This window comes from Pongo pygmaeus, chromosome 13, assembly GCF_028885625.2.
Source record: "Pongo pygmaeus isolate AG05252 chromosome 13, NHGRI_mPonPyg2-v2.0_pri, whole genome shotgun sequence".
In the NCBI taxonomy this organism is placed as follows: domain Eukaryota; kingdom Metazoa; phylum Chordata; class Mammalia; order Primates; family Hominidae; genus Pongo; species Pongo pygmaeus.
Window position 1 is genome coordinate 44284582 of NC_072386.2, and position 23707 is coordinate 44308288.

The 23707-nt window shown below is 33.8% G+C and overlaps 1 protein-coding gene across 22 annotated transcripts in view; it reads left to right on the plus strand.

Annotated features, from left to right (window-relative positions):
- MPDZ (multiple PDZ domain crumbs cell polarity complex component) overlaps positions 1-23707 on the plus strand; it is a 180127-nt gene that overhangs the window by 47279 nt on the left and 109141 nt on the right. For all 22 annotated transcript variants that reach the window (XM_063649516.1, XM_063649522.1, XM_063649524.1 and 19 more), the window contains 7 exons: positions 7539-7748; positions 8408-8547; positions 9639-9852; positions 10586-10714; positions 12318-12527; positions 14786-14900; positions 15211-15299. In XM_063649516.1, the coding sequence (XP_063505586.1) occupies positions 7539-7748; positions 8408-8547; positions 9639-9852; positions 10586-10714; positions 12318-12527; positions 14786-14900; positions 15211-15299 (1107 nt within the window). The remainder of the gene's footprint in view (positions 1-7538; positions 7749-8407; positions 8548-9638; positions 9853-10585; positions 10715-12317; positions 12528-14785; positions 14901-15210; positions 15300-23707) is intronic.

Below are 23707 nucleotides of genomic sequence, written 5' to 3' on the forward strand. Positions count from 1 at the left end.
TTACAGTTTTTGTTTCTTCAATTCTAGTCTTTATACTTTTAATTTATTTTCCTTGCCTTATTGTATTACCTAAAACCTTGGGTCTAATATTGAATAGAAGTGGTAATAGCATGGATTTTATCCATTATTTTTTTCTCCCATCTTTTGAGCTGATCCTGTTTTTCTCCTGTATTCTGTTCATTTTGTGAATTAGACTAAACAATTTTCAAATGTTAATTCAACCTTACATTTCTGGAATGCCCAACTTGGTCAAAATCATTTTCCTCTTTAAGTATCTTTGAATTGAGTTAACATTCTCATTTAGTATTTTTCTATTTATGTTTATGATCTATAGCTTTTCTATCTAGTATAATCCTTGTTAGAGTTGGCAATTGAGGTTATGTTGACTTCAAACAAAAAGTAGAGAACAATTCCGTCTTTTTCTTGTCACAAAAAATTGATGTTAATTCAGAAAAAAAAATGGGAAGAATTTACCAGTGAAACTCTCTAAACCTGTTCTTGTTTCATTTTTGCGGGGAGGAGGGATTTTTAATAGTGCATGCAATTTCATTGATAGATATAAAATTATTATTATTATTTTAAATAGAGTTGCTCTTTGTCACCCAGGCTGGAGTGCAGTGGCTCACTGCAACCTCCACCTCCCAGGTTCAAGCGATTCTCCTGCCTCAACCTCCCAAGTAGCTGAGATTATGGGTGCGTACAACCATGCCCAGCTAATTTTTTGTATTTTTATTAGAGATGAGTTTTTCCCATGTTGGCCAGGCTGGTCTCGAACTCCTGGCCTCAAGTAGTCCACCCACCTCGGCCTCCCAAAGTGCTGGGATTACAGGTGTGAGTCACTGCACCTGGCCAAACTATTGATATTTTGATAAATGTGTTACCAAGGAATTTGTTCATTTCATGTATTTTTTTCCCCATTTTTTTGCATAAGATTATTGCATGCCTGTAGAGTCTAATTATGTTCCTTTTTTTAATTCCCAATGCTGGAAATTTATGTTTGCTATATTTTCTTAATCAGTATTGTTAGAGGTTTATCAGTTTCATTACTCTCATCTTTGTTTCAAAGATCAACTTTTGACTTTTTTGAATTTCTTTATTGTATCTTTTCCTGTTTTGTTGATTTTTGCTGCAATATATGTTATTTTCTTCCTTTTCTGATTTGGTTTTCTGTTTTATTTTAGCTTTTTGATTCGGATGCTCACCTCATTGACATTTCGTCTTTCCTTTTTTTCCCTCTTACATCTAAGTCTAAGTTTCTAAGCATTTATTTAGCTGCATATCCAGCAATTCTGGATGTAGTTTGCAGTATATGCAGTATGTCGTATCTTCATTATCATTCAGTTCAAAATTTGTTTTAAATTCCTCCCTCCCCCCTTCCCTCACTCCTCTCACTCTGTTTTGTTTGTTTGTTTTTTTACTTATATAGATTAACCTAGCTATCTCCACAATCAAGATCAGATCTATTTTATCACCACAAAGATCTCCCTTATTCTATTCTTTTATAGTCATACTTAACCGCTTTCTTACATTTGTAACCCCTGGCAACCTTTAATTCATTTTCCAACTCTATAATTTTGTCATTTCAAGAATGTTATAAAAATAAAATCATAATGTATGTGACCTTTAGAGATTGGCTTGTCTTCATGCAGCATAATGCCCTTGATATCTTGAAGTTGCGTATATTAATATTTTTCTTCTTTTATTTTTCAGTAGTATTTCTTATTGGATGTACCTATTGAGGGATATTTTGTTTCCAGTTTTTCACTATTATATATAAGCTGCTGTGAGCAATTGTGTATGGATTTTGTGTGGACCTAGGCTTTTATTTCTGTACAGTAAATATCCAGGAGTGCAATTGCTAGGTTGTATGGTAAATGCATATCTAGTTGTTTTTAGAAACTGCCAAACTATTTTTCAGTGGGGTGTACCATTTTACATTTCCACCAGCAATGTCTGAGCAATCCAGCTTCTCTACATCCTCACCATTCTGATACGTACACAGTGATATTTCTTTGTGATTTTAGTTTGCATTTCTTTAATGGCTAATGATGCTAAATTTCTTTTATGTACTTATTTGCCAGCCATATATCCTCTTTCATGAAATGTCTCTCTGGTTTTTTTGCCCATTTTCTAGTTGGATTTTTTTTACTATTGAATTTTGAGTTTTCTTTATATATTCTAGATATGAGTCATATTTCAGATATATGTATCCTTGACTTATTTGATTCTACTTTAATTAGTACTTTTACCACTTTCCAAAAAATGCAAGGAACTTAAAACACTTCAACTTTATTTACCCTACTCCTACCTTTAGTGCAACTGTATGTACTTTAATTACATATATATTTAAAGCTCTACAAGTTTTAATTATTTACTGGTTTAAGGAATTCCTACTGATTTACATTTTTAAACTCCTTTTTGTACTGTAACACTTTCTGCATAGGGATCTTCTGAGATTTAATTTTTTTTCTGCCCAAGATTTTACTTTGGTATTTCTTTTATACAAATCTAAGGTAATTGTGTGTGGGGTGTGTGTGTGTTTGTGTTTGTGTGTGTGTAAGTGTGGTGTGTGGCATGAAAAATCTAGGTTGTCAGGTATTTTTATCTTTTTTTTTTTTAAATCATCTTGTTAACATCTGGCCTTTATTGTTTTTCTTGAGAAGTCAGCTGTTGGTCTTATTGTTCTTTGAAGATTAGATACCTTTTTGCTCTAGTGGTTTTTAAGATTTCCTTTCTGTCTTGGCTTTTAGCTGTTTTGCTATGATATGCCATTCTAGTCAGCCTCTAAGATGGCCAGTATTTCTTGTCTTCTGATATTCATGCTTCTGTATATTCCCCTGTTTGATGTGGGCCGGATACTGCCTTCTTTGTATCAACAGAGTATGGCAGAAGAGTTGGTTTCTTTTTGATACCTCTAAAGTGGTTTATTTATTTATTTTTAACAGCTCTTATACACATTTTTAATTGTTCTCAGTGGAAAGGTTACTCTGATACAGTTATTCACACAGAGTGACCTTCATTGTATATAGAACTAAAGATAAATTATGTTTTCTTGGATGCTACTCTAGAAGCAGCTCTCCTAGCACACCTGCAAATGAGGAACTTGCTAAGAAGATACTGTCCATTTCTTCTGGAAGGCATATTGAATGATACCCAGGGCACTAAACCCTTGTCTATTCAGACATGCTTTAGTTTGTGTCCTTCGCTAGCTTGTACCAGCTAAATGTGCATTTCTCAAAAAGTCATTTTTAAAGCTATTTGTATCAGTTGTATTTATTTTATAATTGCACAACTTTATTATATAATATACAAATTTATGACAAGTTTTTCTATGAAAATATTTAAATTATTTTGAAAAACTATATAGGTGAATTGATAAAACAATTATTGGTGAAATTGTTAGTTATGTTAGATCAAACTGTAAAACATATTTATGATAAAAGATATTTATGATTATGAAATTTGTTACAGGCTGAGGATCCCGCACACCAAGATCTAATGGCTATGGTATGTTTGCATAGTAAAAAGTATTTGGACTTATGCTATGGTAAGCCAGATTGAACAAATTGCATGTATGAACAAATCCTATATACAAATGAATATACATGTGTTTTAAGTTAAAATAAGGTACATATTTTTTCTTTGTTTTTTTTTCTGCTTTATTTGACCTTTTGTAGTATGTGAACCAATACTGGTTCTGACTGCATCTTATAAGAGGACTTTTCCTATACTTTTAAATACTTAGAAGGTGTTTTAGCTTGCCCTTTCACATAGAATTTGCAAACTTTTAAATCGAATAATTTGTATAATATTTAGGTTATGTTTTAGGTAATAGCACTAATTAAAATCCATAAATTAATATGTGTTTATTTACTAAATACATAAAAGCCCCTTTTAGACTGAAATGTTCAGCCAGAACTTAAACAGAAAACATAATTATTTGGTGACTCTTGCTCATTTACTAACAACTTCCATAAATTATACAGAATGTTTATCTGTATATAAAACTTGCCAGATATTTATGTTTTCTTTTGTTTATTTTATATTCTATAAGCCAAGGATGAGAATCAAGATCTTTTCATTAAACATTTGTGGCATGACTGCTATGAACAGACCTATCAAGGCAAATAAGATACACTCCTATTCCTCAAAGAGATTGTAGTTCAGAAAGCCATTTTAATAAACAATTACAGCATAATCAAAGGTGCCTTTCTTCTTTTTCTTATGAGTATAAATTTGCCAATTTATAAATAAGAGTTTTGTATGGTGGTATAGTTAAATAATAGTTTTTAAACATGTGATCTCTGTAACCTCTGCTTTTACGTTTATGTAGACCTCAAGGTCAGGGATGAAGCAGGAGGAGTCATTGACATTCCTCAAACCTTTAACAAATTAGGAAATGACAATTGATATTAAATACTTTTGTGCAGTTCTCATTTTGTAATATTTTACTTGTTCTGCTCCCACTCAGTTTACTCTTAGAATGCCTGTATACCTAATCTTTCATAATATCAGAGCTTCTCTTTTACCATGAATCTCTTACAGACAGACTCTCTATTCTCGGAATGCGATTTGTTCATTCTGGCTTACCATAGCATAAGTCCAAATATTTTTTCCTGTGCATACATACCATAGCCATTAGGTCTTGGTGTGTGGGATCCTCAGCCTGTCACAAATTTCATTATGCCATCTGCTTCAACCTGAGCTGTGTGTCTTCTGCTGGCAGACTTTATTGAAGTTGCCATGGCTCAGGATAAAAAAAAATCAATCTTGGCATAAGAAGCTTACTTTTGAAAAAATAATAATTGATCATGCCTGCTATAGATTTTAAAATAAACATTTAAAAGGATTCCCAAAAGTCTCTTTTCAACACATTGGTCTCTTTTTCATCTGTGATTGTAGAAAGCCAATATAATGGTTAAGTTATTGGTAACTTTGGTAACTTAATGAGTTTTCTGTTTTATTTTTAAGGATAGGTAACAAACTCTTATGTATAGATTTTGGTGACATATTGTGAAATATTTTGATAGCTTCTGTCAGTGGATGTTCTTTACCTAATGTTTTATTTTAAATGATATCTCAAATGTTTTGTATATAATACAAGGACTGTATGTTTTCTGTGTAATACAAGGATGATAGGAACACCGTGATGAAAAAAATCTAGGTCACAAACAACTTAGCTGTGTGACTTTACGTAATTTCATCATCCTTAGAATTGAGATGATACTTGAAAGGTTGTTCAGGAGATTGGATCAGAGTTAGATCCTTAAAAAATAGATAAACTTTTTTTTTTCTGCCAATGTATGTTGAACAACTCTGTATAAGGCATTCTTCTAGAGAATGAGGGCATAGTAAAAATAAAATAGTCAAAAATTTCCCCTGGAGAGTTTTTGCATTCTAGTCTGTCTCCACTGACTGGGATGAAAGCTTCATGACAGCAGGGTGTGGATCAGGTGGTAATGAGTGCCGTGAATTAAAACAGGGCAGAGTAAGTTCGTGGAGTATAATGGTGCTGTCTTAGGTAGGGATGTGAAGGAGGACTTTTCTGTGGTGGGATTAGGCACACCTGAATGAAATAAGGGAGCATGTGGATATTTGGGGAAGAATATACCTGTCTGGTAGAGTGAACAGCTTGGCACTTTGAGGCACAGTGAGGAGGGGAGCACAGCTAGGGCTAAGTGGGTGAGAGACAGACTGCTAGGAGATGAGGTCAGAGAGTGACCTCATCAACGAAGTGAGCTTTCTGATAAGTAGTTATAGATAAAAAGTCACAATCCAGACACCCAACATAAATATGAAATTAGGATTGACTGCATTGCTTTATTATTATTTAGATTTAACTTCAAACTCTTTTAAAAGGGACACACAAATAATTATAGAATCATTTCCCAAAGTGGGATGATCTTTCCGTTGTTGTTATGTGTGTTATTGTACTTGGAGTTAGCCAGACAGCATGATTTGAGGGCACAGTCCTCCAGACTGCCAGTGCTGCCCCACACTTCTGATACCAACTGTGGCGAGTTAGGGTCCAGCTACAAAGTTAAAGGTGTAAGGATACACAAAACCACCCTCACTTATGATGTCAGCTGCAAATTTGCGAGGTTCCCCAGCCACCTTGAGGTTTCATAATTCACTAGAAGGTCTTAGAGAATCTCGGAAATCTGTTAAACTCATGGTTATGATCTATGGTAGGGAAAGGATGCAGTCAAGAGTCAGCCAAAGGAAGAGATGCGTAGTGCAGATTATGGGAGGATTCCAAACTGGAAGCTTCCATTTTCCTGGAAAGTATAATTCTCCCAGAATCGATGTGTGACAATATGTATAGAGTACAGCCGTGTGTCATTAGGTGATTTCATCCTTGTGCAAACATCGTAGGGTATACTTACCCAAACCTAGATGGTATAGCCTACCACACAGCTAGGCTATTTAGTATCAACCTGTACAGCATGTTACTCTATGGAGTACTGTATACAGTTGTAGCACAATGGTAATTATCTGTTTCTAAATATAGAAAAGGTACAGTAAAAATGTGGTTAAAAGATAAAAAATGGTACACCTGTATAGGACACACGTACCATGAATGGAGCCTGCAGGACCGGAAGTTACTGTAGGTGAGTCAGTGAGTGAGTGGTGAGTAAATGTGAAGGCCTAGGACATTACTGTACACTACTAGATAGTCAATATACTGTATGCTACTAGATAGCCAATATAATGATTGAGTTATTGGTAACTTTGGTGACTTAATGAGTTTTCTGTTTTGTTTTTAAGGACAGGTAAAAAACTCTTATGCATAGAGTTTATACATAAGTTATAAATACTGTACACCTAGGCTATAGTAAATTTACAAAAACTTTCTTCAATAATAAATGAACCTTAGCTTACTGTAACTTTTTTTCCTTTATAAAGTTTTAATTTTTTTTTAAACTTTTGACTCTCGTAATAGCACTTAGCTTAAAGCACAAACACATGTATAGCTGTGTTTGACTGTGTTGCAAACCCAGGAAGATTACCTGATCTTGGTGTTCAGAATTTTTTATTGGGGTGTTATTTCATAGGTGTGATTGATTGCCCTACCCATATGATTAAAATTCAGCTCCGAGTTTGGGCTTATATCATGGGGCCTTGGGGCCCACCATGAAGAAGAAAGATACCTCATCACTCAGGAAATTCTGAGAGGGGACATTCTGAGAGTTTAGAGGTTACTTCATAGGATCTGGGGACAAAAAAATGTATGTGTGGATGTATATATTTATGGATGTGTTTTAATGAGTACCCTGAAGTTGAACCCTGGAGGTAATTAGTTTTTTAAATTTCTCATCTAAAAAATGGTGCTGCATTGAACATTTAGTGATGCACACACATCTTTGTGTATTATCCTAATGTTTGTCCTTGAAATAAATTGCCCAAAATAGAATTGCTGGATTAAAGGATTTGGACATTTTGAAATTTCATTTGTATGTCCTTGTACCCTTGGGATATTTTCTATGAAATAGTTTATGGAATGTCAAAATTCTTAATAATCCCTGCATTACTCTTAGGTAAATATTGCAACTTCAGCAACTTCAAATGTTGAATATGCCCACGTTCCTCATCTCAGCCCAGCTGTGATTCCTACTCTGCAAAATGAATCGTTTTTATTATCCCCAAACAATGGGAATCTGGAAGCACTTACAGGATCTGGTATTCCACACATTAATGGGAAACCTGCTTGTGATGAATTTGATCAGCTTATCAAAAATATGGGCCAGGTAAGAACATTTCTTTCTGTTAGTTATTGTAATACCTGTAATAATTTAAGAATGTGATCAAGTTATGGATAATTTGAAGACTATAGTGACATTTATAACATCTGAAAAAATTGGAACAAAAAGTCAGTTTTGTGGGAGTTTAGATGGTTCAGGGGTTTTCTATTACAGTTTTATCATTTAAATTTGAGTATTATATGTTGTATTATAGAAATATTCTTCAGGATAAAGTGCTAACAATTACCTTGGAAAAATTTTTTTCAATTTCTTTTTTTTTAAACAAAGAAATGATTCTAATAAGATGACTGTTACTGCAGTAATTGGCTTTTAAGTTTTTTTTGAGACATGACTTGCTCTGTCACCCACACTGGAGTGCAGTGTTGTGATCATAGCTCACTACAGTCCCTTATTCCTGGGCTCAAGGGATTCTCCTGCCTCAGTCTCCTGAGTATCTAGGACTATAGATGTGTGCCACCACACTCACTAAGTTTTATTTTATTTTTTATAGAGATGGGGTCACATTATATAGCCCAGTCTGGTCCCTAACTCCTGGCTTCAAGTGATCCTCCCACCTTGGCCTCCCAAAGTGCTGGAATTACAGGCGTGAACCACCATGCATGGCCTGGCTTTTAATTTTATTTCTTGCTTTGTTTCCTAAACAGGGTCGCCATGTAGAAGTTTTTGAGCTCCTCAAACCTCCATCTGGAGGCCTTGGGTTTAGTGTTGTGGGACTAAGAAGTGAAAACAGAGGAGAGCTGGGAATATTTGTACAAGAGATACAAGAGGGCAGTGTGGCCCATAGGTGAGATGGTCACGGTGTCTTCTTTGTTTTTGATCCCACATTCTGAAGGTTTTTGTTACTATGCGGGAATTTAGAAAAATAATAATGAATGGAAACAAAAAATTGAACATAATCTGTTATTAACCAGTTTTTAGAAGTCATTAACATTGTTGTGATAAAATAGCAGGTCCTTTGAAATGAGAGTAGCTTTTAGATATAGTCATAACTTACTTAAGTTTTGGTAAGGAAGGAAAAATTTGAGGATAACATTATTTTCATTGTTAATTAAATGGGCTGTTTTTGATTAGATTTTTAAAATTACCATGCTAGAAATCGCCCATAATAATTTGAGCTGCATTTTATTTATATACCCAAAGCAATAATTTAATATAGTTGTCCCTCAGTATCCATGGGGAATTGGTTCCAGGACTCCTGCAGGTACTAAAATCTGCAGATGCTCAAGTCCCTTATATAAAGTGGTATAATATTTGTATATAGCCTGTGCACATTCTCCCATATATTTTAAATCATCTTTAACTTATAATGTCTAACACAGTGCAAATCCTATGTAAACATTAGTAGTCATATTGTATTTTTTAAATTTGTGTGTTTTTTTATTGTTGTGGCATTATTTTTTTTGAGTATATTTGATCCCCAGTTGGGGATCTAATCTATGGATGTGATCCCCAGTTGGGGATCTAATCTAATCTATGGATGTGATCCCCAGTTGGGGATCTAATCTATGGATGTGATCCCCATGGATCTATGGATGTGGAACCCATGGATACAGAAGGCCAACTGTATAGGTATATCCACTTTCATTTTTAGAAGATGAGAATATCCAAGATGTAATGTAGGCTGAATAGGTAGCTGAAATAAAGAGTACTTTTATATGGGAGGGGTTGAGTAGGAGTAGCAGTGGAATAACCTTACGAGAGTTGATGACTTGCAGCCAAGGTGTATATTTTTTTTAAAGTAGACCTGCAGGAAAAAGCTTAGAGTATGGGAATTAAAAATAGGATTAAAAATGACTTGAACATACATGCCAAAGAAGCTGTCATTTCCTTGAGAACTCTCAGATTGTCTTTTATCCCCTTTTGCATCCTTGATAGAGATGGAAGATTGAAAGAAACTGATCAAATTCTTGCTATCAATGGACAGGCTCTTGATCAGACAATTACACATCAGCAGGCTATCAGCATCCTGCAGAAAGCCAAAGATACTGTCCAGCTAGTTATTGCCAGAGGCTCATTGCCTCAGCTTGTCAGCCCCATAGTTTCGCGTTCTCCATCTGCAGCCAGCACAATTTCAGCTCACTCTAATCCGGTGAGTACCTAAAATTTTCAAAAGGAACAGAACGTATTTTTCAAGTTGGTTTTGGTTATCTCCAAGTTTCTAATTTGTGTATGGTCTTTGCACTTCTTGTGTTTTTGTCTGACTATCCTTTTATCTTTCCCTAGCCTGGAATATTTGTTCTTTAAGCATGATAAAGCTTCTAAGTTCTAAAACAACAATTACTTTTCTTTGTGTAGTTTTGTCCTTTGACAGCATTCCTTAAAAATGAAAAATGTAGTCATTTAACAAAATTGACTTTATCTGTAGACAGATACAATCTTGATTTTGCTTTAAAAATTATACAATTATATTGTTACAGTTAGCTGTCAGTAACTTTTAAGAAGTCATCTAATTTGGAATCCTGCCTCAAGGCAGGATTATGCAGAAGACATTCTTAACATGTGACCTTTTTTTTTCCTTGAACTTTTCCTTTTTTTTAAGAAGTTGTACAAAAGATCTTGCAAATCAATGCCTGTCTTTAACTGTTGAAGTGAAATCATTATGATGATGTATTGATAATTTCAAGAATGATTCTGTCAATAGCACTTACATTCTGTTGAAAGGGAAGTATACCAAATGAAAGGGACATTGTTAGGACTCATTATTATGTCTGAATTTAATTATTTAATATTAACAAAATAATAATTGCAAAAATTTCTACTGTAATATAAAATGTTAGTGCTTTGTAAATTTCTACAAATTCATATATGAGCTTTGTTTGTAGGTTCACTGGCAACACGTGGAAACTATTGAATTGGTGAATGATGGATCTGGTTTGGGATTTGGCATCATAGGAGGAAAAGCAACTGGTGTGATAGTAAAAACCATTCTGCCTGGAGGAGTAGCTGATCAGGTAGGCTACATCAATAGATCTTTTATGCTATTTTATCAAATAATATGGGTACATCTTTTACATTTTTTTGTTGGAAAGAAGAAACTTTGGCCTTAGATGATGCCAAAGAAATTGAGTTAGAATCTTTCGTTTTATTGAGTGTCCCTGAAATGTTGTCTTAGACCTAGGGGAGGAATACCTTTGAAAAGGGGCAGTAATCTTAAGTTATAGTTTTAGACAATGAGTTTAACACTTTTGAACCTCAGACTAAAGCCAAGGTTATGGATTTGATAATTGTGGAGGTAGCTACTATTTGTTTTATAGTCATAATTCATATTTATATACCTAGTCAGCTGTTTTATAGTCACAAGGTATTGTGGAAAAATATACTTTTTTATTCAGGCAAAAAAACAACATTCAACTTGTTCCTTTAGTGATGGGTCACTGGTATCATCTTTGTATATGAAACACAACCTGTTTTTTATCACTTGAGTAGTTTATTGAGGCATTACCATTTATGATATGTGACATTGTTGCAATATATGTGAGAAAAGATTTAACACATTTGTTATGATTTATATCTTAATTTGATAAGGCTTACTGGTTTAAGTAAGTTTTGCCTTGATTATAACTTTTTAAAAAATAAAGTGGTTGTTTGTACACGTGTGTTTGAACCTAAAGTAGGAAGTCCAGTTCATCAAATATTTCCTGTATTCATAAATGAAATTCCTGTTTAATGGCAAACTTGTCAGTAGGGGTATTAACAGTAATATAATAGTATGCAAATTTTTCTTCCTTTTAAACATTAGCTAGCATCTAGCAGCATCAAATGAAATGTCTCTCGTTGACTAGCATGTGATATTTACATGCTTTATCTTCAGTATGGAGCTGCACTCTTCAATACTGTAGCTGTCTGCATATCACCTTTAAAATTAAAATTTAAGTTAATTAAAATTAAATGAAATTACAAGTTCAGCTTCTCAGTTGGACTAGCCACATTTCAAGAGCTCCGTAGCTGTTGTATTGAGTAGTGCAGAAGAGTTCCATCATTGCAGAAAGTTAATGGACTGCATGTGTATGGAGGCTCGTAAGACTGCTTTGCACTCCTCACATCTTTCTGAATTTTCACTTCACAAGTATTTCACCTGCACATGAGTTCTTTTGGGACATTTATAATAGAAATAGCCAGGCAGAAAGTTGTGATATTAATCTAATGCTTTCTTGTGGTTTATACCACATTTTAGGTAATATATATTTGCATGGTGATTTATATACAACTTTGCTTAAGGGCATTTTCTTCTTTCCCTCCAAAAAATTCACAAAAAGGCATTTGGGTAGAAATCAAAGTGAAAAGTTCATATGAACTCTTGGTAGGTAGAAGTCAAAATGAAAAGTTCATATGAACTATTGATTTAAAGAACTATATGTGAATTTCATTTATTGCATCACACTGAATGATGCTAGGATGTTTGAAAAGACAGTTAATATTATAACCATGTGTTTTATGTCCTGATTGGTAACTCATATTATTGCTTTTTTAAAATTAATCCCTTCTCTTCATTTAGAATTTATCTGTTGCAGTTAAAATAATAATAGTCTAATTATTCAATATTGTTTTACTCAGCATGGGCGTTTATGCAGTGGAGACCACATTCTAAAGATTGGTGACACAGATCTAGCAGGAATGAGCAGTGAGCAAGTAGCACAAGTCCTTAGGCAATGTGGAAATAGAGTTAAGTTGATGATTGCAAGAGGTGCCATAGAAGAACATACAGCACCCACTGCTTTGGGCATCACCCTCTCCTCATCCCCAACTTCAACGCCAGAGTTGCGGGTAAGTAGTTAAGAGTAGTTAATGTGAAAGTCAGAGAAATAGCACTTAGATGACGACAGTGATGTTTACTTAGAAACTAGACTTACTAATGTTCCTATATTAGTGCTAAAGAATGGAACGAAATTCAAATGTAGGGATGCTTTAGCACTAATAATATTTATTAATCAGGAATAATGTGTAAAACAAATGAAAAATAGGTTGCTTAAACATGCTGGATTATTTTACATTTTTATTTAAGCAGCATATTTATGAGGAGAATGTTTTAAAGTATGGATAAAAGTTTAAAAATTGTTTGGTACTGATACCTAAAATGTTTAATTCTGTTTTTCTCAGTTAGAAGACTCTCTGTAAGGTGGGTCATAGTTCTTATCATTCTCTTTCATCAACTTTCCCATTAGTATTTTTGTTTTTGTTTTGAATGTGTGGAGGTTGAGGAGTGGGGGCAGGCTTGGTGAGTATGAATAAGGCTTACTAAAACCTTTTAGTGTTATTGTTTTAAAGTATGTAACTGTTTTCAGATTTGTAATAAGTAGTCATTATTCTGACCCAGTTATATAATTTTTTAAACAAAAGTTATTCTTTTGGTGTTATAACAAAAGCTTTATTCATATGCATAGCATTCCATCCTTGTCAACTCGATATGAAAAAAGCTAGAGAATTTCAAAATTATTGGCAAGTAGTGGGTATCTCAGCAGATTTACAGGTCACAAGACTACAGAGGATAAATATCTACAAAATAATTTATCCAGAAATCTCTTAAATATTTAAGAAGAGAATTACACCCAGTTTCTAGATAAGCCTTATAGTAAATACAAGTCCTATATTCTTTTCCCATAGATGTAAAAAATCTATGTTTTGTTCTATTAAAGTTTTTTCTAAGCAATTGCTACAAATTCTTTTTTAATATCCTAACCTCCTCCACAAGCCCTTTAAAACTTAATTAGAACACTTGTAATTTCCATGATTCTGTTGTTTTTAGGATTGAATTTGGTTGCTATTTTTTGCAAAGAGAAAGAAGTAAAGAATGCTTGTTTATGAAAGTGTTTAAATGGCATTCTTTTATGGTAAACAAAACATTTTATTCAGCAATATATAAATGAATGCAATACCGAAAACCACTTGATGTAATTGAAAGCTTAGAAAAATATCTGTTCTGTGCATATCATCATTTCTGAAGCTTGTGCCCCTTTTAAAACCATTCGATAGTCAAATTGCCACTCTCTAAAATAGCACTCGCATAAGTCTTATTAAAAATAGAAAACACATTTGTTTCAATTGAAGCAGATTTCATCCTGTCATTTTCTTGTAATTATCTAAACTTTAAACTTTTGCTAAGTTTGCACAGATAATTATGTGCAATGAAAAAAAAAATCAAACTTTACTGTAAAATTATATCTCATTTAAGTGGACTGTCAGAGTTTGTTTAAAGAAATTAGAAAACATCAGCTAGCCCCAACCTGACTGTCCATTAGAATCTATAGCTTTGATTTTTTTGTGCCCTTCTTAAGGTTCTCTGTAGGATCTGCTGACACCATGCTAATACATAGTACCAATAGCTTATTGATGATATATTGTACCAATCAACTAATGCTTAATTTTAGGGAGACTTGCTCTTCAGTCCAACATAGAATTTGTAACAACTCTACACATTAGAGAAGGTGGCATCTGAGAAACCCACTTTCAGTTATCTCAGGATGCTGAATTATGAGGAATTATGAGGAATAAGGAATTAAGACATGTAGAGTCTTAATTCTGAGTTACACACAAACTGCTCAATAAATGGTAGCTGGTCTAGTTGTTGTTATTCTTTTCCTGATAGACAGTTGACCAAAGTGATATTTTCTTTCTAGATGAAGTGGCAAAGCTAGATTTAACTTGTTGATCTGAATTCATAACATTAGCTCTTTCAGATATACTGCATCCTGACGTCTCCAGAAATTAAGATGAGCCATCTCTGAAAATAGAATTTGCTAAAGAAAAAACCTGTTTGATTTAAAATTTATTGTATGCAAACAATAATGTATTCTCTGATAAGGGAAGGTTCAACCTTATTCCTGAAATCCCTTTCTGAGCAAAAATATGATGATGCCTATCCCTGTTTTCAGGATTAAAGGAATCGTCTCTACTATAATTCTCTGCTAGACAATTAAAGTAGGCCTGTGGCTTTATTTTATTGTGGTTTTTTTGTTTGTTTGTTTGTTTTTTGTTTTTTATTTTTTTCATATTATTTCACTGTATATTTATTGATTTTATTTTAGGTTGATGCTTCTACTCAGAAAGGTGAAGAAAGTGAGACATTTGATGTAGAACTCACTAAAAATGTCCAAGGATTAGGAATTACCATTGCTGGCTACATTGGAGATAAAAAATTGGGTAATTTTAAACATTAAATATTCTTTTAAACTTGATAATTACCTCTGATATCTATCTCTTATAAAATACTGAGTTGATATTACATGTTTCAGATTGTTGGATAAACTGGTTGAAAACTTCCTTAGGAATAATTTAGTGTAGGTGACTCATATTGTATTTAAGACAGACAAAACAATTATTCTTTAGCCTGTGTTTCTACTAGATGATACGTATTTATTCTGAATTAGAGCTTTATAGTTGGAGAATCGAAGATGGATATTCTTTGAATGTGCTTTGAAAATTGTGAAAAATAAACTATTTCTAATCTTAGAACCTTCAGGAATCTTTGTAAAGAGCATTACAAAAAGCAGTGCCGTTGAGCATGATGGAAGAATCCAAATTGGAGACCAAATTATAGCAGTAAGTTACACATTTAACAATAGCTTTGTTAATTTTCATGGTTGAGAATTGTATTCTCCTAGTTTACTTAGTTTTGAGAGCTAGAGTTAACTCTGTACTAATTTAAGCTTTTTTGGTGACTTGAGGCTATTATTACAATTACCCTTTCTATTATTTTGTGGAAGTAAAATAAGGGCATTGGATATAAGCTTTACTCATCTCAGTTCCAAACGGGAGACTTCCTTCTTGAATAATTCCTGATATATCTAATTTCTGGTTGTAATGAATTTATTACATTAATATTACACTTATACTTTCCTTGAAGATACTCCAAAGGTAGAGACCAGATGTCCAGTACCTTTAGGGTATTGGAATATGAATTAGGGATGCCTGCATTGTTTTTTTTTTTTTTAATCAGCAGAATGATACTGTTATTGTTGGCTTTATGGCCAAGGCTGCTTTCAGCCCTGAGGATATATAAGAATGAAAGAAACCAAAAAAAACAAAAACTAGCTTCTTGTAATTAGTTCAAGCTATCATTGTTATCATTGTAACATCAATGTGTTTTAAACATGGCTATTCAAGGCACTGTACAGAAGAGCCCAACTTTAATTTCAGTGTTCAGTTGATACCGGACTCCCCAGACTGCAGCCTGAAACAGAAATTCAAGAGACCCTGCACCAAAACTTCCTTATCGAATAAGTTTAAAGGAAAACTGCCTACAACATAGTCTCGCATGAATTCACAGTGCACATAGAAAAATTGAAGACAGCTGGGCGTCTTCACTGAGCTGGTGGCTCATGCCTGTAATCCCAACACAGGCAGATCCTCTCTCTAAAAAAAAAAAAAAAAAAAAAAAAAAAAACAAATTGCTGGGCATGATGTTGTCTGCCTGTAGTCCTAGCTACTTGGGAGGCCAAGGTGGGAGGATTCCTTGAGTCTGGGAGTTCAAGGCTATAGTGAGCTATGATTGCACCACTGCACTCCAGCCTGGGCAACAGAATGAGATCTTGCCTCTAAAAAAAGACAAAAAAAAAAAAAAAAAAAACCTGCAATAGAGAAACCTTTTTATCTGTTTTACCTTAGTGTTTACTAAACTTTTGTAATTGTGAGGTCTTTGTTTTTCCAAACATATATTCATATTCTTTGAAAGACATCTTGAGAGAATGCTGATTTATCTTAATAGGTATTTGTTTATGCTTAAGTTTCTGTTGTTCCCTTAGAATCTTAATAATAGTGAGAAAGTAGGATATTAAGGTAGAGGAGTCCTTATTCATAGCAATGTTATTCACACTCGCCACGACATGGAAGCAACCCAAATATCTACAAATGGATAAACCAAATGTGATATATATATATATATATATGTATATACACACACACATATCATATCATATACACACATATTGATATATATACACACATATTGATATATATACACACATATTGATATATATATATATCAAAATGTGATATATATATCTCCAGTAGAATGTTATTCAGTCTTTAAAAAGAAGGAAATCTTATCACTTGCTTCAGCACTGAAAAACCTTGAGGACATTATACTAAGTGAAATAAGTCACAAAAAGACAAATACTGTATGATTTCACTGATATGAAGTATCTAAAATAGACTTATAGAAACATAAAGTAGAATAGTGGCTCCTAGGGACTGGGGAGAGGGGAAATGAGGAGTTATTCAATGGGTATATTTCTGCAGTTCTGCAAGATGAAAAAATTCCGGATACCTGTTGCACAATAATGTGAATTTACTTAGCACTATTGAATTGTACTATTCAAAATGGGTAAGATGGTAAATATTGTGTTTTTCTACCACGATTTTAAAAAATAGAGGAGTTCTTTATCTCTCCCTTTAAGTCCACATTATAACTCTGAATCTTCTTGGGTTTTGTTCTGTGAAACTCCTACCTACACCTGTTCACCTCTTCAGATCTACGCTAAAGATCAAGTTGTGCTTGTCACCTCATCTGGCTATATGCCTAAAATGAGCTTTCTCTGTGTATCTCCATTTTACCATACAATGTAAATGAATTACTGTACATTTTTTTGTTTTGAGGGAAAGTGAAAGACAGAAGGAATAGATATGGAGTCTAAATCCGTATCTGACGCTGAATTACAGATTGAAAGCATAGCTAATTTACTCTTTTTTCTCCTAAGTTATCTATATTAATCAATTAGAAAACTTTTAAAAAAATAAGCTTGATTGAAATGTAATTCATATACCATTCAATTCACGCATTTAAAATGTACAATACAATAGCTTTTAGTATATTCACAGAGTTGTGCATTCATTACCATGATGAATTTTAGAACATTTTTCAGTACCCTAAAAACATTTTCAGTACCCCTTAGCAGTCACTTTCTCCCCCATTCTCCCAATCCTAGGCAACCACCAATCTACTTTCTGTCTCTATGGATTTGCCTATTCTGGATATTTCCTGTAAATGGAATCATACAAGATGTGGTTCTTTGTGACTGACTCCTTTCACTTATCATAATGCTTTCAAGTTTCATCTGTATTGTAACATGTTTCAGTCTTCATTTCCCTTTATTGCTGAATAATATTCCTTTATATGGATATACCATATTTTATTTACCCATTCATCAATTGATGGACATTTGGGTTGTTTCTACTTTTCAGCTGTTATGAATAATGCTGCTGTGAACATTCATGTACAAGCTTTTATGTACATATATGTTTTCATTTTTCTTGGGTGTATGCTTAGGAGTGGAATTGCTGAATCTTATGATAATTCTGTGTTTTACCAGTTACCAAACGTCCTGATTCAGTTTCTTCACTTACAAAGTTGGGATAAGGAAACTCCTCTTGTGTGATATTCAGGAAAGCCAAATGAGTATTTTATTGACAATATCTGATAGCAGATATCTGATAGCAGTTTAATAATTAAGCAGATATTATTTATTGAGGGCCTATCATTGAAAGAGTCTCATGATAACTTCCCCCTAAATTTGTCATTATCTTCATTCTTATATAAGTGGAATCTCAAATATAATTGCTCTTAGGCAAGGTCAGTGATGAAGGAAATTGTTGATGCAAAGGTGGAAGAATCTTTTCTCTGAATTGTTTTCTTGCTTTCAATAAAATCACTTGACTTCACTCATCAATATTCTGATTTTTAATTTTTAGCAAACATTCTTTTACTACAAAGATATAAGCATTTTAAATTCCTGGAGAACATCATGCAATGCTTTTGAACATGTATTAATTTTTTACTAAATATCACCATCTTGTGGACTTCTGAGATATTTGCAGTAATGTTCTTCACATCCAGTTGCATTTTCACAACTGCAGTCTTTGTCTATTATTTGTTCGATTTTTGTTTTGACAGCAGCTATTAGGAGTATAATCTTTTTATTTTGTAGTTGTTGAAGTGATGAGATTAAGAAATTATTTCTTACTATTTTGAAGAGTTATTTTGTAACTTAAAAATATTTTGTTATAAGCTTCTTGTTTTACACATTGTGTTCTGTGGACCCCTGGGTCAACAGGGTTTCACTGTAGGCATTACAGTGACAAGGAATAGACTGAATGTCTCCATTTTTCCCATTTCATATGTTGGTATTCTTTAAATAATTTGACTATTTGACAAAAGGACTCTGTTGTTTTTTCAAAAAGTTGAACAAACTTGTCATTAGATAAAAACATACACTCATTCTTTTTAGTTTGATATTCAATATCTATGCTAAAAGCAGTAGGAAATTATAATTGATAAAAAAATTATTAAATAAGCATATAAATAAGGAAAAGTGTCAAATGTTGCCTTTGGTTTTCTGTGACTGTGTTCATAGATTGAAGTTCTCTCTTTATATGTATAGGATATGTTGGAGGAGGCCCTGGCAACCTAGGTTGAGTACGCTCAGGGGCCAGATTTTGTAAGTTGTTCCAACTAGTATTTCTCCCCTGTAATTGTTCCTGTTAATTGTGGTGTCTGCAGTGCACACTATGAGGATGTTGGCTCTCTTCTTTTTTTTTTTTTTTTAAACCTTGGCCAGGTGGTCTTGAACTCCTGGGCTTGACAGATCCTCTCGCCTCTGCCTACCAAAGTGCTGTGATTACAGGTGTGAGCCACTGCACCTGGCCTGGATCTCTTCTTTTCATGAGATAGCGCATAGGCAATTTGCTGCCATTATACTACCTAGTTCTACTGCACTCTTCTCTGTGGTACCATGGGTTCTGAACTGACTTCTTGACTTTCTTGTGATAAAGGGGAACCAGAGCTAACCAGGACCTCTTAGGCTTCAGTGACTTTGGCTCATATGTAGTATGGGTGTGATTATATTGAACAGAAACCTCTCCCACGAAAGCCTTGGAGATTTTTATGTTTATTACTCACTTCTTTACTCTTTTAGTAACCAGCTTCTGAGTATCTTCCCAGTAGAAAGTGCCATGTGGTATAATTCTTGGAAAATAGAACTTCTTATTTCCGTAATACAGGTGAAGGTAACTAAGACATTTGAACAGAAGTCTAGGTTTAAAAGTTCATGACTGTTCCATTATAGCAGTTTCTTCTGTGCTAGTAGTATTCTCTGTCATTTGAGTAAGGAATACATTTTAAAATCCAAGTCATCAAGTTCAGAAGATAAAGGAAAAAAATGCATTTTTAAACATATTTTAAGTTGTTATTAGATAAACAAAATCATACACATTAGATTTTTCTAAATAAAACTTCACTTTTAAATAGAATTGAACAATAAAAATGTTTTGCAGATGAAAAACAGCCTAAAGTTCTATGCATTTTATGAATTTTCATGGAGCCCCAACGTGGAGATTTTTGCCATTTTTTTCATTTATTACTGTGAGAGTAAATAACATGTTCATTTATTTTACATTAATTTTTGTCTTTAAGGTTTAAAGAATATAAAATTTGAACAAGGTTAAAAAGCCTTCTCATAGAAACCACTCATAATAGCCACTAATAATAGTTTATGGTTTAAAATTTAGAAAAATTCTATGTATTTATGTTTAAATAGCATCATATTATATTTGCCTATTCCTTTTTATTTTACTTAAAAATTTACCTGGGAGAGGTAGTTATGTAAGCACATGTAGGTCTGTTGTGATATATTGAAGCAGGCTTAATCATGGATCATTATGTTGTTTACAGTTTGTTGTTACAGACAGATTATTACATACTACCTTATATTTCTTTTAAGGACATGAAACATTTAAATTCTATTTTGTTGCTGTAATACTATTATTTAGATTTGAATTTTACTTGTTTTGTTGCTCAGCACTGTATCTTGTATACTATAGATTTCTTACTTTGAATTTAAATCCAATTAAACTCTCATTTGGCTAGAGTGTTTTGAGTAAACTTTACAGGAAGAGAATGTTTTAGTGGACTTTCTAAACTTTTTGTCTCTGAGAACCTCTTGTGTTGACTTCTTATATTTTGACTAGTTGGTGATAACAAATATGTTGGACAAACAGGATTTATTAGGTATAATCTTAACTTAAAAAATTTTGTCATCAACTGCCCCTTTTAATTTTTAGTGGGGAAGGTTCTTCCCTTTCCCCTAGAAGAAATCTTAGGCAAGTCTTCATGTCTTAGGGTATTCTTGTAGAGTAAGTTATCCTGCGGCCAATCAAAATAATCAGACACAGTTGCAAATTAGTAATTAAATTTTTTCCATACTAAATAATAGTCTAATTTCAAATGAACCCCCTGGCATATTAGAAGCCAGCTATGAACTGATGGCTTACCTAGAGATAGAGGGTATATCACTCAGTCTGTCTCTCCCCACCTAATTTTTCTTTTATACCCACACCTTATTTTGGCTTTTATGGTGTAAAAGTTGAGAGAAGAGAAGGAAGAAGGAAGGGGCATTTTGTCTTTGACTGCTGAAAGATGGCTTTGTGCTAAGTGAGCCTGGCAGATGTTCAGAACTGACTATCTCTGAGGGTTTCTTCTTGGGCTCTTGGAAGATTCCAGTGGAGATATATTTGGCTTAACTTTCCATGAATAACAGATGATGGATTTTCAATGTAGCTGACTCTTCTTCCCACTGGCCCCTGATTTCTCAGCAGTCTGTTTCATAGATTGTCTCTTTTGAGTCTCATCATTCCCTTGGAGTCCTGTGGTAGGTTTCAAAATGACTTGAGCCTGGCTCACTCCTGTGTGATCTATGCCCAGACAAAGTCAGGGAGGTGAGCAGCTCCCTACATAACAGAAGTTTCCTCTGGCTCCACTGTCAAAGCAGCTAAACAACCTCTTCCTTACCCTCCTGATGACATTAGACACAATCTGCTGCATTGCCTCTTCTGCAGGTGACTTTGGACTTGAAGTCAAGGGGGAAATACCTGGGTGGGTAGGGTATAGCATTCTTTCCTCTTAAAAAAAAATCTTCCTCTTAAATTTTTCTTAACATTTAACAACACTTAGCTCTTTTATGCCCTGAATGTGTGTGAATTGTAGTTCTTTACCACCTAGTTTAAATTTCTGCTTGGTCGCCCTTTTTACAACTTGCTTTGGTATAGGATATTAATAATCATAGCATCTCAGGCACAATTTCTGTTTTCTCATACATCACACTAAGTATAAGATTCTTGGTTTGTAATTTCTTTACCACAATTGTACAGATAACCTAGTCTCTCTCTTTGCTGCCTAGAGGCTGGTAGATCTTTTTTCTTTTTATCTTTGAAATATGAGAATTTTACCAGGATACATTCAGGTGTGAGGTTTTTCTTTTTTTAATTTCTCATCATTTTCTATTTTTTCATGTGCCTTTTTGATTTGTAGAGTTTGGTAAGTTTCCCTTCTCCCTATATTTCTTTGATTTTTCCCCCCTCATTTATCATCTTCTCCTTATAATTTCTTTTATTAGTGTGTTGGATTTCCTAGATCAGCCTATGAGTCTCCAGCCTTGTTTCTGATCATTTTTTATCTGTTTATTCCTTTCCTCTGAGATATAGGAAAATTGCATGCATGACCTGGACTTTGTTTTTGCAGTACTTAAAATCTTGTTGACTGCCTTCATTGTAAGTTTTCTTTTTCTTTTTTTTGGGGGGTAGATACTTGTTTCTTCTTTGTAACTGTAATTCCTGCTTCCATAAATACAAGGAAATGTGAACTATTTTGATAGTAAGTTTCAGGAAATATCTTTTTTCCTGTTCACTGCAATAACAACTTCATAGGAAGATACATGCACCGATCTTCAGTGTGCAACCTGCTTTTGGACCGTGATATCTTGTTTCACATTCCATGACCCTTGGTCATTCTCAAAAATAACTGGGCTTGTACAGATAGAAGTTGAGATGGGTTCTGCTGCAGATTGTATGGTTTTTTTCCAGATGATTTAGAAACTGACAAAGTGACAGGGAAGGGGAAAGTTTAAATTTACTGTAGCTTCACTTGATTCATTTGTAGATTAACAAAATGAAGAGGAAACCAGTGGTAGAGGATCACACTGGGGGATTTTGCCTCTGTTTTTGTTTTCTGTGTTTGCTCTGATAGCCAGGAGTTATTTGGAGTTGTGTGTGTGCTTGTGTGCACACATGTGTGATTAAGGTAATTTTTATTACAAATAAAGTAATTCTGTGCTATTACATGCAACCCAGCTTAGTATGGCCTTTAGTACTTGGTGTGTTTCTTGGAGTTACTGGTTAAGATCCACATATACCATCTGACTGCCTTATTTAATGAGAGGGTGTTTTTTGTTTTTTGCTGAAGTTTCTTCTTACAGACCAGACAGGCTGTTCCCACACATACAGAGATTCAGTTGGCCTGCCTTTGATCCGGCCATGCGCAGACCATTTCTAGTAGAAGTTCCTCCAAGTTGCTGGTCTAAGGACCTTGGTGCTTCTTTGGTTTCCAGTTTTGTTGCAGTATTTTCTCTGTTCTATTTTGTTAGTTTTTCTAACAGGGAATCAGCAGGGTGGAGATAGGGAGAAAGAACAGAGCCAGATACTTACGTTCAAGTCACCATCCAGCTCAGAAGTATCATAGAAGGTTTAAGGAGCTGACAGAGTATGAGATTTTCATCTACATCAGAGGTTTCTGGATTTTTCATTGAATATTCCCTCTAGTAAAAATAACTACTCATTTTCCCTCTTTCTTCCTCACTATACATTCATATATATTGTTGTTATATATATTTTATATATATATCCTATATAAACTTAACAGACATTATATGCTGTTTACATATGTGTACATATACATAATTACATATATACACACCCACGTATACACATATTTACAAAGCAAATGAGTTTTTAAAATGTTTATTTAGAGGTTTTATTATATTCTTTTGGAAACCTTTGCAGTAAGGGTACTCCATCTTGGAGACACCTGATCTAGGTCTTTTTTTAAAAAAATATTTATTTATGTAAGACAGGGTCTCACTCTGATGCCCGGGCTGGAATGCACTGGCATGATCATGGCTCAC